At 46.0% G+C, this 12,441-nt stretch overlaps 1 protein-coding gene across 1 annotated transcript; it reads right to left on the reverse strand.

Moving 5' to 3' along the window:
• Positions 1–352: 352 nt before the first annotated feature.
• znf512 (zinc finger protein 512) lies at positions 353–12,441 on the reverse strand. Its single transcript, XM_076756201.1, has 16 exons — positions 12,142–12,441; positions 10,558–10,688; positions 10,396–10,451; positions 10,129–10,187; positions 8,612–9,186; positions 8,234–8,323; positions 7,808–7,912; positions 7,586–7,710; positions 6,707–6,793; positions 6,410–6,508; positions 6,146–6,313; positions 5,822–6,019; positions 5,603–5,704; positions 5,445–5,507; positions 5,066–5,164; positions 353–4,367 (listed from the first exon to the last, which is right to left on the reverse strand). The coding sequence occupies exons 2-16, from the start codon at positions 10,655–10,657 to the stop codon at positions 3,615–3,617; spliced, it is 2,679 nt and encodes an 892-aa protein (XP_076612316.1). The 5' UTR covers positions 10,658–10,688; positions 12,142–12,441; the 3' UTR covers positions 353–3,614.

Raw genomic sequence — 12,441 nt, forward strand, 5'->3', positions numbered from 1 at the left:
TCTGTGTTCTCTCTGTTAACAGTCATCAAAAGTATTTACATGCAATGTCAGAGTCACAATATTGACTGAAACACCAGAAGTCACATATTACATCTGCCTCCATGTGCAGGGGCAATGCCCCTCAGACAGCCTGAGTTCACCACTGTCCAGGAATATGTGGACCAGACTAACAGGCCTGCAGCAGCTCACCTGGAGCTCTTGTATAGAGCAGGCAGGACAGGTGAGGAGCACCCCAGCAGACGGCTGAGGACCACAGGTCGAGCAAGAGGTCTGACCCCTCTGATGAACCTGTAGATGGACACCATCAAGCTGCCAGTCCACACATCAATTACTGAAGACACAGAGACCACAATGACCATGAATTAAACTTTTAATCATCTGTAGTTATAACACTGCTGGTACTATGAAATAGCAGCACAAAACGTCCAAAAAACAAGTAATAACATATTAAATGCACAGATTTTTAATGAAGGATTGGCTGATTATTTTCACTCAGAATAGAAATGATGTACCACAAAATGGAAAATTTAAGTGCTTTCTTTAAGTTTACAAATGGTACAAGACTACAAACTGAACCTTTATTCCAATCTGGCCTAGATTATACATACTGTGTATTTTCTGTGAGGATGGTGACGGAGAGGACACGAGACCTGATGAGTGTTTCATCATTTTCATTGTGAAGCTCCTTTACTCTCACTCGTCCTCTCTGATGTGCTTCCTGCTGGTCAACATTAGCAAACTTCAGTTACATATCATATCAGTTACATACCATCAAGCTGGTTCAATTCTGTTGCCTAAATTAAAAACCAGCATTAAGACAAAGAGATGCTACTGCAAGTTAAGTAAGAGCAGGAAGACGAGGCGCAAACGATCTTATGAAACGTGAAGTTTTAGTTGTTGAATTTCTGGTCTGATTCTGAGCAAAGTTTCACTCAAATATTAACGTTTGGACTTTTTTAAAGACGCTCTGAACGGCTTTATAAAACACTTTAAAAATGCTGAGTGATGCTTTCTTTTGTGCCATCAAACAGGTCAAAGTGCATGCACGGTGATAAAGATTTGGTCACAAGCATAAGTGGACATGGGAAGTATTTCATCAGCGAGGAAACTTCCTGAAAGCTTTTACAGTCTGAACCGAATCAGCTGGAAAACAAACCAAATCAACATAAACTGCAGCACAGTCAGATTCACTGTGAGACATCTGCTTTGTTTCAGATGCATTAATAATAAAGACCACTGACAAAGAGATGAACCATGGTGGTGAATGCTAATTATAAGAATGATCTTTGTAATTATTATGAAGTGCTGGATGTTTAGCATGAGCACATATGACCACAGCATCTGAACAAACACTGCATTTAAACTTCATTCATCTGTTAAACAAAAGGTTCAAGTGGAAATAAAATAAAAACTAGAGTACGGTTGTACTGCAAACCCATTTTTTTTTGAGAATAACATCAATAAAAGCCCGAACAAAGACGACGGGCTCTGAAAACTGTCTGCTCTTCTAACAAAGCGTTCTCACGACGATCTCACGCCGCGCTCTGAAATACTTCCCATGATTGAGGAGGTTTTCCATCTCAAACTCAAACAACACAGGCTGCTCCTCCAAAAGGCATCTGACGGAGGCCGTGAAGGGCAAAGCACTTCAAACAGAATCAGATACAGTAAATATGTGTTGACAGAGTATTTTTTTATAGCGTGTGTTAAAGACAGATTAACAGATTAAAGGGAACTCCTCTTTGAAAGTTTCAAATCAAGACCAACGATGAAGTGCACAACAGAGGGGGGCGATAACCAAATACATTCATAAATGCAAAACAGTTGTAAAAAAACAAAATAGTGTTAAAACATCACAAACAAATGACTGACAACCATCCAGAACCAGACGCCACAACAGCAGATACAAAATGCAGATACATAAACTTTAGGCTACATGCTATCGGTTAAATACTCTGAGGCAGACTGAAACAGGTCTGTCGCTGTAGAACGAACAGAAAAGAAGAACATCCACCCTCCGTCTGCTTGGTTTGGTAACTCTCCTCATCAGAGTTCACTTCACGTCCACCAGCCGTTCAGTCGTTTCTACGACGCTTACAGGCTGCTGTTCTGTGATCAGCCGCCAAGAGCCCATCGCTTTTCTGTGCTTACGTCCTGCGTGGAATGTTTAAACGTTAAAAATGAAGCATAAAAGCTGTTCGACAAGAACGTCTCAGCTTCCACTTACAAGCTTCTTCCAGAGCTTTCAAACGCATCTGGCAGCATTCCTCAGCAGATGGAGAGCACTCATTGGTCATCACGCTGACACCATGTGACAACGGTTCAGCCTCCATCCGCTGAGGAAGACTGACAGATGGTGGAAGTGCCAGAGACAGATAGTAAGGGGTCCTTCAACGTAGACTTTTTTTTTTTGCTGAACTAAAATAAAAATAATTACCGCAATTCAAAAGACGCCTTTTAAGAGACTGAAGGGACACACGTCTCAAAACCGATTAGCTTCACTCAACGCCGGAGTCAATTTCAATCTGCATGGAGAGAGCAGTACGGTGAGGTAGGCCGAGGAGATGCTGCTGTTAAAGGAGCAGTCCAACATTCTGGGAAACAAACCCTTTCCAGTCTCACATCTGGTGAAGTGCGGAGCTGCAGCCTGGAGGCAGCTAGCTTAGCTTAGCATAAAGAGTGGAAGCAGGGGGAAACGGCTAGCCTCGTTCTTTTAAACGTTCCAAAGTACACCAGCTAACACCTCTAGAGTTCAGAGGTTATGTCAGTGAGTTCTCTAAAATGTTAAACTATTACTTCAACATGTGATGCTTCTGCTCTTCAAACGGGATTTGACTCCACTTGAGCTCTACATGATACCACAGGCTTGGCTCAACTGGATCTTAGCCGTCAACCAGGTTGCGTTCGCTGTCATGTCAGGTCAAAAAACTAAAATTCAGTCAAAAACTCACTGATGGAAATATGGTACAGGAAGGAACAGGGTGAGGGGAAGCCAAGCCAGACAGAACTGATCCTCTTTTCTATCGCATTTTACCAGGAAAGTGACGTTTTCACGTTATTCAGCCCAGAAAAGGCCCATCAACTGTGAGGAAAAGTGATGACAAGTAGTATGAAGTTATACAGATCATACTTAAGAGGCACAAAATCTTTTCAGAGAGAGGGAGACGACACAAGTCTAACAAAATACTCTACTGCAGCGTCGCTCTCAGGTAACGTTTCCCGTGAAGGTAAACATGACAGACAAAAGGTTTATCAAACGTTTTAAAGGAATAAGACACGTTTAAAGTTGGTGAAAAGAATCTGTTACAGATAATCACACAGATAAACGCTATACTATATTTCTCAAGGCTATACGACGACAACCATTTCAAGACAGAGAGACGGCCTCTAACCCCGGAGTGAGTATAGTCTCATATCCACAGTGAGCGTCTGCTGAAGGTCATCGCAGCTCTGCCATCAGCTGCCGTCTCACCAAACACAGGTTTGTTTCTTCTGTCTCACACTGTCACGGCTAATAGAGACGGACGGACGCCCAACGTCGTCTTCTTCTACTGTTAAAATCAGCTCTGGTGCGTGACGAGTGCTAAGCAAAGTGGAAATGTTGGCTGCAGATCTTAAGTGTTCCTCTGTCGCTTCGCAGCGTCAGAGTGGGGCTCCATGACGCCCGGCCGTTTCAGATTCCACTGGTCGATCTGTCTCTGCCTGTCCTGCTGCTCCACCTCTGATTCGCTGGATGAGCTGCCAGTATTGCTGCTGCTACTGCTACTGCTGCTGCTGCTGCTGCCACCGCTACCGCCGCCGCCGCCGCCACTGAAAGCGAAGCAATCCTTCCGCTTCCCATCGGCCTTCCCCCTCTCCGTTCTTCTCTCCCCCTTCTCTCTTCTTTTATCCTCCACCATCCCGCCGCCGTCCTCTCCAGGTTTGTCCACATCAGCCATTTCCATCTCGATCGGGGTCTGCTCTGGCCCCGGCACGGCTCCCCTCCGGTCCATATCCACCCACATCGGCCCGGGAGGAGGCTCTAAGGGGGTGTAGTGGAGCATCGGCTGCTGGAGCTGGGCGTCCACCTGTGGAGGGAGGTTCTGGTGCTCTGGGTGGAGGAACTGGGCTTGGTGCTGGAGGTGGTGCAGTGGTTGCAGAGGGTGCTGCAGGGGTTGGTGCTGGAGCTGATGGTGCTGCTGCTGCTGCTGCTGCTGCTGCTGATGGTGGTGGTGGTGGTGGTGGTGGTGATGGTGATGCTGCTGGAAGTGATTATGGTGGTACTGATCCACGATCTGCTTGTCCACATTATGGACAAACTCCTTCGGCTGGTTTTTGAGGAACTTCTCAAACTTCTTGGAGGCCTTTTTGTTTGTCACAAACCAGTCCTGAGGAAGAGGAGGAGGAGGAGTAGGAGGTTAGGAGGGAACTCCTCAGAGACTGTTAAACATGTTAATACAAGCTGTAAACATGCACAGAACAGCGATGCAGAGATTTGTTTTCCGCGAACACAAAAAGTTTAAATTTTGTTCTGATTCAGAGAGCGAGCAGGTGAGAAGGTAAAAGAGACAGGCCTCTAATTACTGAATACGTTTGTTCTGTGCCATGAAAGCACCAAAGGATGCTTTATTCAACAGAACTGCATGAAAAATTAAAGCAATACAGGTGGAAAAGGATTCCTACACAGTGAGAAATAACTGTGATGGTGTGCGACTATCTGACACATTCTTATACAAAGGAAGGAATAACTGAACGTACAACGTCAGCAGAATTTATAAGAAGAGACAAATAGTTAAGAATTTGTCATAGACAGCTTTTCACAGAGCGTCTAAAGGTTCTCGCAACTCAACAACTCAAAAAACTGTGATTTTCTTAAGGGAGTCTGGGGCTGGTTTACTGCTGCTTCACACAGGTTTTACTGGAGGACAGAGATCTGATCTCAGTGAGGACACATTAAAACACAAAGCCAAGAGCAGATCGTTGATTATCTGGATAATGGATCCGGATACAGATCCCTTTTCAATGGCAGCTGAGTAACAGACAGAGATCAGGAACATCAGGAAACCAGGGTCGAGATAAGTGTTACCTGTGAATGGACAGAGTTGATGTGATATTTCACTCCACTTTCAGAGTTAAACTCTTTATTGCAGATCAGACATCTGTACTTTCCAGCCTCAAAGTCGCCCTGAAATCAGTTCAAAGGAAACAAAAAAGCCATGAAATGATGATCAATCTGTGGACAATGTGATTTTATTTTAATGTCATAAGACACAGACCAGACTGAAGGCTTCATTCACAAAGTCTGTGTACCTCGTTAAAAAGTTTATTTTTCAGTGTAGTTCAGTACATTTCAGACTATTTCACTAGAAATACTTTTACTCTGCCACTAATCCCAATGAGCACATTCCTGCATGTTCAATGGACGGCATGTTGGATCTCAGAGACAAAGGGAGAAGCTGACGTACTCTTGTGCAGAGTCCCAGGTGAGCTTTCAGTCCTGACACGCTGGTGTAGGTGCAGCCGCAACCCTGACGACACAAACATGTCACATCACAGCGTCCGCACAAAATCTCTGTCAAAAAGAACCTGAATGAAAGTCTGTGAGCGTGGTGTTGTTTCCTACCTGGTTGGGACACTGGACCTTCCTCTGCAGCTTCACCTCGTTCTTCCACTTCCTCAGCACCTCCTGGCTGAAGGCCGGCAGGCCTGGTCGGGCGTACTTCAGCTGGGAAGGACGGCATGAAAGACGAGGTCAGTGAAGGTGTGACAGCCTGTTCAGACACACCTGCATGTTCACTTCACACCTGATTCACACATTTAGGACTAATCAGTCTCCTCTTGCCTTTTTGTCATCTGGCACCAGGTCTGACTGGAACTTCCTCTTGGGCCAGTCTTTGGGCAGCTCGTTGTTGGCGATCTCAGCCAGGTGGAAGTTTGCCACCTGGGCCGACGCTCGCTGCACCCTGCCGCTGGCCGTCCTCTCGGGGTTGGCCTCCCTGTGGGCCTTCAGCGCCTCGTCTTCCTCGTTTTTCTGGGGCGTCTGGGTAACAGATGTTTGAATTCATCGTGATTTCATCCAGAGCAACCCAGTCAACATGATTTCATTTTGAATTTATTTGTGCGAACAGCTTCTTGGGCCTGACATGAAATAGAAGCCGTGACTCACAGGAGCGTGCTCTGACTTCAGGTGGTACTCCAGGCCGGCCTTGGACTTGTAGGCTTTCCCACAGTGAGAACAGTTCAGCAGCATCTTCTCCAGCTCAGACTCCTCCTTTCCACACTTCTTCATGTGGTACACGTAGCCCATGATGCTGGTGAAGGCAGCAGTACAGCCCTGAGAGGAAAACACATTTTACCAGGAGACCTTCAGTTTCATCTTTTCTTATCTTATCTTATCTTAATAAAGCTCCTGTCTTAGATGAACATTGACCTCTTTGGAGCACTTTAATTTGCCCAGCCTCTTCAGGACTTTACGCAGTTTGTCTTTGATGACACGATCGTCCAGGTCCTTGGCATCGTCTGCTGAGGGCTGAAAACACACATCATGTGAGACACACAGTGAAGCTAAGAAACACCTCAGTGGGTGGACAATACGTCCACCAAACTGGACCAAATTACACAGCAGAGAGATCGTCAGGCATTCAGTCGGTGAAGAGCAAATCTGAAACTGCTGCCGACTGCGTGTCTGAGTTTGAGGAAATCATTTAAAAATGGAAGAAGGTCTTACCAGATAGCTGTGGTCTGCCATGATGTGGTACTTCATCCCTGTGGAAGACTTCAGCTGCTTCCCACAGTGCTGACAGGTGAAGGGTTGCTGCACACGACAGATTCAAGTTATGTTCCATTTGTTCAGTGTATAAACTATAAGCCAGTGAGTTTACAGCAAAGATAAATCAAAGGTAAACAATGAGCCCATCAGTAACATACAAATGACTCTGTGTACTCTCTCAGAGGTGTATGTCTTCTCTAGAACAGCAGATTGTGTATTCAGTGGTAGTACTCTAGTATACTTCTGTACTGTATGAAAGGGCTTCATCAGACTCTCTCTATAATGACCACATTGATATAGACTGTATTAAATGGCTTTATGTGTCCTATTTTTCCATGTTTTTGTATCTACACGACTAACAACAAAGCAATTTTCAAAATTGGTTCAGTACTGAGTGAGAATGCGGGAACGTAATCGCTGCAGCTGTCAACGTACGTCCACTAAAAGTGTTTGTTTTTGCCAGCGACGGCTCAGATAGTTATCCTCACTGTCTGGCAGCATTATGGAAAGGATAACCACAGAGACAGACCTTTTTGTTAAAGAGTCAGATCCTTTTTGTTCGACCAGACGCAGCAGCTGCATCGCTGCTGTCAAAGCTACCAGACTCCATTTACAAAAACACTAATTTTACCATCGTAAAACACACTTTGTTCAAACTCCACAGAAACTAAATGAAACTCACCAAAACTTTCTTAGTTCTTAGCAGCAATCACCACCAACTGTGGTTTGGTTGAAATGAACTCTTAATTCACACAGTTAGATGTGAAAATATATATTTTCCTGGTAAAAAATCAGTAATTACCGGATAACGGACACTATGGTTTGAAGAGTGCTCACCAGTCTGCAGTTCTCCATGTGTTTCTTCAGCCCCTCCACAGTCTTCCTGCTCACACTTTTACATTTTGGACAGGTGACTCTGCCTTTGGCCACAATCTGGAGCTGCCAACGCTCCTCTTGACTTCCTGGTGGATGTCATAAAATGAAGATGTTATTTCATTAATTTTGGCTGACAGTGGGGATGGACAGAAGGTGAGCAGGTTAAGTACACGCCTGCCTCACCTGGAGGGTAGGTGGGAGGCTCCTTCTTGGTGGAGGGGACGGTGGGTTTCTGCTCCTCGCTGGGTTGGACCGTTGAAGCCTCGCCAACACTGGCTCCATCTGAACCTGAAACATTCCCATCAAATAAGTGGTTTTTTCTTTGATCCAGTCATTTGATGCTTTCTCTGCTGCTGTTTGTCATCTCAGAAAAAATCTGTTTGGTCTGCACAGACAGCTGCCAAAAGAATTACAGGAAGTTCAGTAGTACTGCAGGTTCATCATAAAAATGCCATCATGGAAATTAAACCGCGCCCTCCACTGACCAAACAATAACACTGCCAGTGGGTTCGATGCATCTAACGTTTCTTTTTCTTTTGCATTAATTTCAACTCATGAGAACGTGTCTAAAAAAAGACTCGTGGACGCTCGGACATCCACCACACTTACAGGAGTCTCTGCCCTCTGGTGGCTGTGGGAAGCTATTAACAGGTGGGCTTCGCTCCATCTCAACTCTCTGGACTTTCTTCATGTTCAAGTCTTCAGAGAAACACAAGCAGAACAAAGTCAGGATCCAAAACCACAAAACCACAAAACCAAACAATATCCAAGAGTCTTACACACACCAAAACACCCACCCACACACACACACACACACACACACACACACACACACATATTAGGGATTTAAATACTATTACATACAGCTTATATGTGCACATATGGTGTCAGGACATGAAAAGTATCATTTCCACAATCAAAAGTGTGAAAAAAGGAAAATGGGATCTTGAGAAACTCTGTCAATGACTCACGAGTAAGAGCACCCACCAGGTCTCCAGACATGGCCTCTGTCTCTGCTCTCCGTGCTCCAGGCCTGGTCTTGGCTTCGGCCGGTTCCCCACGCCTGCTCTGGCCCCGAGGAGGCCCGGTCTCTTCCTGGGTCCCTGCCTGCGTTCCAGGCCTGGTCCTGGCCTCGATCTCTGCCGGCTGCCCAGCCCTGCTCAGGACCGCGGTCCCGACCCGTCATCCAGGCCTGGTCCGGTCCGGCATGGGTCCTGTCCCGGCCTGGAATCCACGTCTGGTCTTGACTGGAGTGTCCCGCTCGGTCTCTGCCGGAGCTCCAGACCTGCTCCTGCGGTCGGTCTCTACCCGGGGCCCAGATGTCAGGGCCTCTGTCCCTGCTGGGGGTCCAGCTCTGGTCCTGAGGCTGGGACTGCTCCCTGCTGGCCTCTGGGCCTTGAGGCCACATGTCCTTCGCCACCAGCCTCGGAGGCAGCCTTGCTGTGGGCGGGGCCATGGACCCTGGGTCCGCCCCATTGGCCAGGCCACCTGATGACATCACTGAGCAGCTGGTGGTTGGGTAATCCACTGTTCCTATGGAAACACTCTGGAGGTCCTCGTACCTGAGAAACGACACTCCACACTTTTTATTTGAGACGTGAAAGTTATCGAAGTGCTGCAGCTGATTATTCACTGTCCTTTCTGAACAACAGTCTGTCTGTGTGTCTGTCTGTGTGTCTGTCTGTCTGTCTGTGTGTCTGTCTGTCTGTGTGTCTGTCTGTGTGTCTGTCTGTCTGTCTGTGTGTCTGTGTGTCTGTCTGTCTGTGTGTGTGTCTGTGTGTCTGTCTGTCTGTGTGTCTGTCTGTCTGTCTGTCTGTGTGTCTGTCTGTCTGTCTGTGTGTCTGTCTGTCTGTCTGTGTGTGTGTCTGTCTGTCTGTCTGTGTGTCTGTCTGTCTGTCTGTCTGTCTGTCTGTCTGTGTGTCTGTCTGTCTGTCTGTCTGTGTGTCTGTCTGTCTGTGTGTCTGTCTGTCTGTCTGTCTGCCTGTCTGTCTGTCTGTGTGTCTCTGACAGATGAGACGCAGCCTGATGCTCATTCACTGTATGACCGACCTGAAGACAGGAGCTCACTGCAGTAAAACTGAAGGGAAGGTGTTTCCGACTGTTTATCACCAGCATTTGAAAAACCACGTGGCAAATGTCCCTGTTAGGACATCTGAGGCACAAACCAAAGACAACTGATGGCAGCTCGACTGTGCTGTGGCCGAATCAAAGACAGACTGGCTCTGGTTTGATCTCCTGTTTAACTTCATGAAGCAGTGGTTTGTCTTGCTTGAGTGTATCTGAGCACAGTTCAGACAGCGGCTGATTAAAGCAGCTACTAAAGGCGCTCAAAGAGTTTCAGCTTGTGTTTCCAATACGCCTGACATTTATGGAGAGTGTAATAACGTGCACTTAAGGGCCATTACTTACTTATTTATCTATTTTTACATGTCGAGACAGATCCGTTATCGTGCAGAGTGTGCAGGATCTATCATGCCGTTTGGAAATCAACAGGTGTTTCTTACCTTTTTCTGCTGTAAGTCCTTTTCATCTTTACAGCATCTTCGGCTTGAGACTCTTCATTCTGAAACATCCAAGTACAGCAGTGTGAAGCGGAGATCCAACGGTTTGCATGAAGCTAACAAATTCTGATTATCAGAGGGCAGAAATGGACAAACGCTCTCAGACTAATCAGCAGCTTTTCCCCATAACGTCTGCAGAGTTTGTTTAACACAACATCACGGTTAAGCAGCAGCGTCAGGACGATCTGTGCGGCGCTGCTTCATCCTCACCTTCGGATATCCGGCTGAATTTGACTCACAGCTTCTCTCTGGCATCCGCTGGACAACTGTTGGAGGGCAGGAAATAAACTTCATTCAGAGTCAGAGAGGTGACATGACGTCTTTTTCCTGTCAAAACCAGCACAGCGTCACTGCACGCTGGCCTTTCCTCACCTGGACATGGCACTCCACCTTTAGGTTGTGATTGGACAGATTTTCTCTTTCTTGGCACATACAAAGGTGACATGTCCCCTCCGCTGTGTGCAGGGTCCATGCTAGGAGAGCCAACTCTGAGGAAATCACCGCTGAAGACAAAGAGGAGAGAGCATCAAACCGCCTGATGGTGGGAAAACATCAAAGATTCACTCTGGGCCTCTTTTAAAATCTTATGAATGCATCATAAATGTTACATAAAGCTTCTGCTCGGTTACATAATTCATAATTATTTGCACGTCTGTTTGTGATACATCTTCTCTGCCGTTAATGTACGAAATCAAGCGATACGAACGATCAATGACTGATGTTTTTTGATGGACTGAAAGGTATTTCTGAGGTGTATTACTTCAACTGAACAACAATAACTGGGAATTTACACATTTGATCGATTAGTTAAAGTTTCCTTTAAGCTTTTTAATCTCTAAAACTAATGTTTCTATTTACAAACGTTAAAAATGTCCTCACTTGTTTTGTCTTTCAAAGTGGATGTAAATTTATTTTAATAATGTTCATATTTTTTCAGCCAACCCATCTTCCATAAAGTTCAAATATCGATATTTGAACCAAGCTAATTAAACATTTCCAGATCCAGTTTTAAATCATCTGGTGTTTGTCTCTGATGTTCATTTTGACACAAAACAACACGACTGAGAAAATAACTGACCTCCTCATCGTTGTTTATACATCTAACTCACTAAGAAATGAATTTAGGTAATTAATACAAAATATGTATCAGCTGAAAATAATGAAAATGAGCTCCACCTTCAGCAGCTGCAGCGTTAAAGTGATGGACACCTGAATGCATCATTAATTATGACCCTGTCAAGCATGCCTTTCTTTTTTAATTAGATGCTTTCTGGTTTAGTATTTTTATAGTTTGACTTGAGTAGGAGTTTCAGTGCAGGACTTTTACACTTCAGCACTGCTGTCACTGAAGCAGGAGGTCTGAATGCCTCCTCCACCTCCGTGCTTCAGCTCCAGCGGGCTGCTGGTTAAAGATGATGCTGCCGCAGAGCAGCGACGGTCGGCTGTACGGCACGCGGTGCGGTTCACGGTGCAGCCGTTAATGTTTACACCGCGTGCTGTGTAAACATCACGCCTGAACATCTGAACGGTGTTTGTGTGTGGCCGCGTCCCTCGCATGAGACGTTCAAGGCCACTAACGGTCCAAAAAAAACCGAACCGAACCACAACGACAGAAACCGTCCAAGCAGTTGAAATGTAGTTAAAGTGTATGTTTTTTTTTCTTTTTGTCGGTAAATTCAGCCATTTCAGGACTGAAGAAGAGACTTCAGACCACCACCATCATTGTCTGTGTGGATTAAAAATAAACAAACAAACAAAAAAAAAACATTAAATTTTCCTTTTGACGACGACGGTCAAGAAAACGCGTCTGAAAACTGCAGCTAAGGCTGAAGTGGTGTTAGCTAGCAGACGAGCCGTTTTCACCGTAACCTGTCCGGTCCACCTTTCATTGTTTCTTAACGGAGGAGGAAATGCGAGAGAGAGGGAGACAGAGAGGGAGGGAGAAGGAGAGCCTACCGTCCTACAGCTCACTCCCTCCGCAAGGACGGTTAGCCTCCATGTCTTCGAGCCCGGCCTCCTCTGTCGCCTCTCCCCCGGCAGTGATACCGCCAGGACGGCTAACATCAAGCAAGGCCTGATCCGGGTGTTAAAAAACTCCGAGACACGACCCGAACTGTGACGGCCTCTTAATCCGGACCCGCACACACATACACCGGCATATTTGAGCCCAGTGGATGAGGGTCTTCTCCGGCGGAACGCCCTCCTCCTGCTGGAGAGAACAAATAAGACCCGCATCTGCTGCTGCCTTCACGGCCT

Source organism: Chaetodon auriga, chromosome 18 (genome assembly GCF_051107435.1).
Source record: "Chaetodon auriga isolate fChaAug3 chromosome 18, fChaAug3.hap1, whole genome shotgun sequence".
NCBI classification, from domain to species: domain Eukaryota; kingdom Metazoa; phylum Chordata; class Actinopteri; order Chaetodontiformes; family Chaetodontidae; genus Chaetodon; species Chaetodon auriga.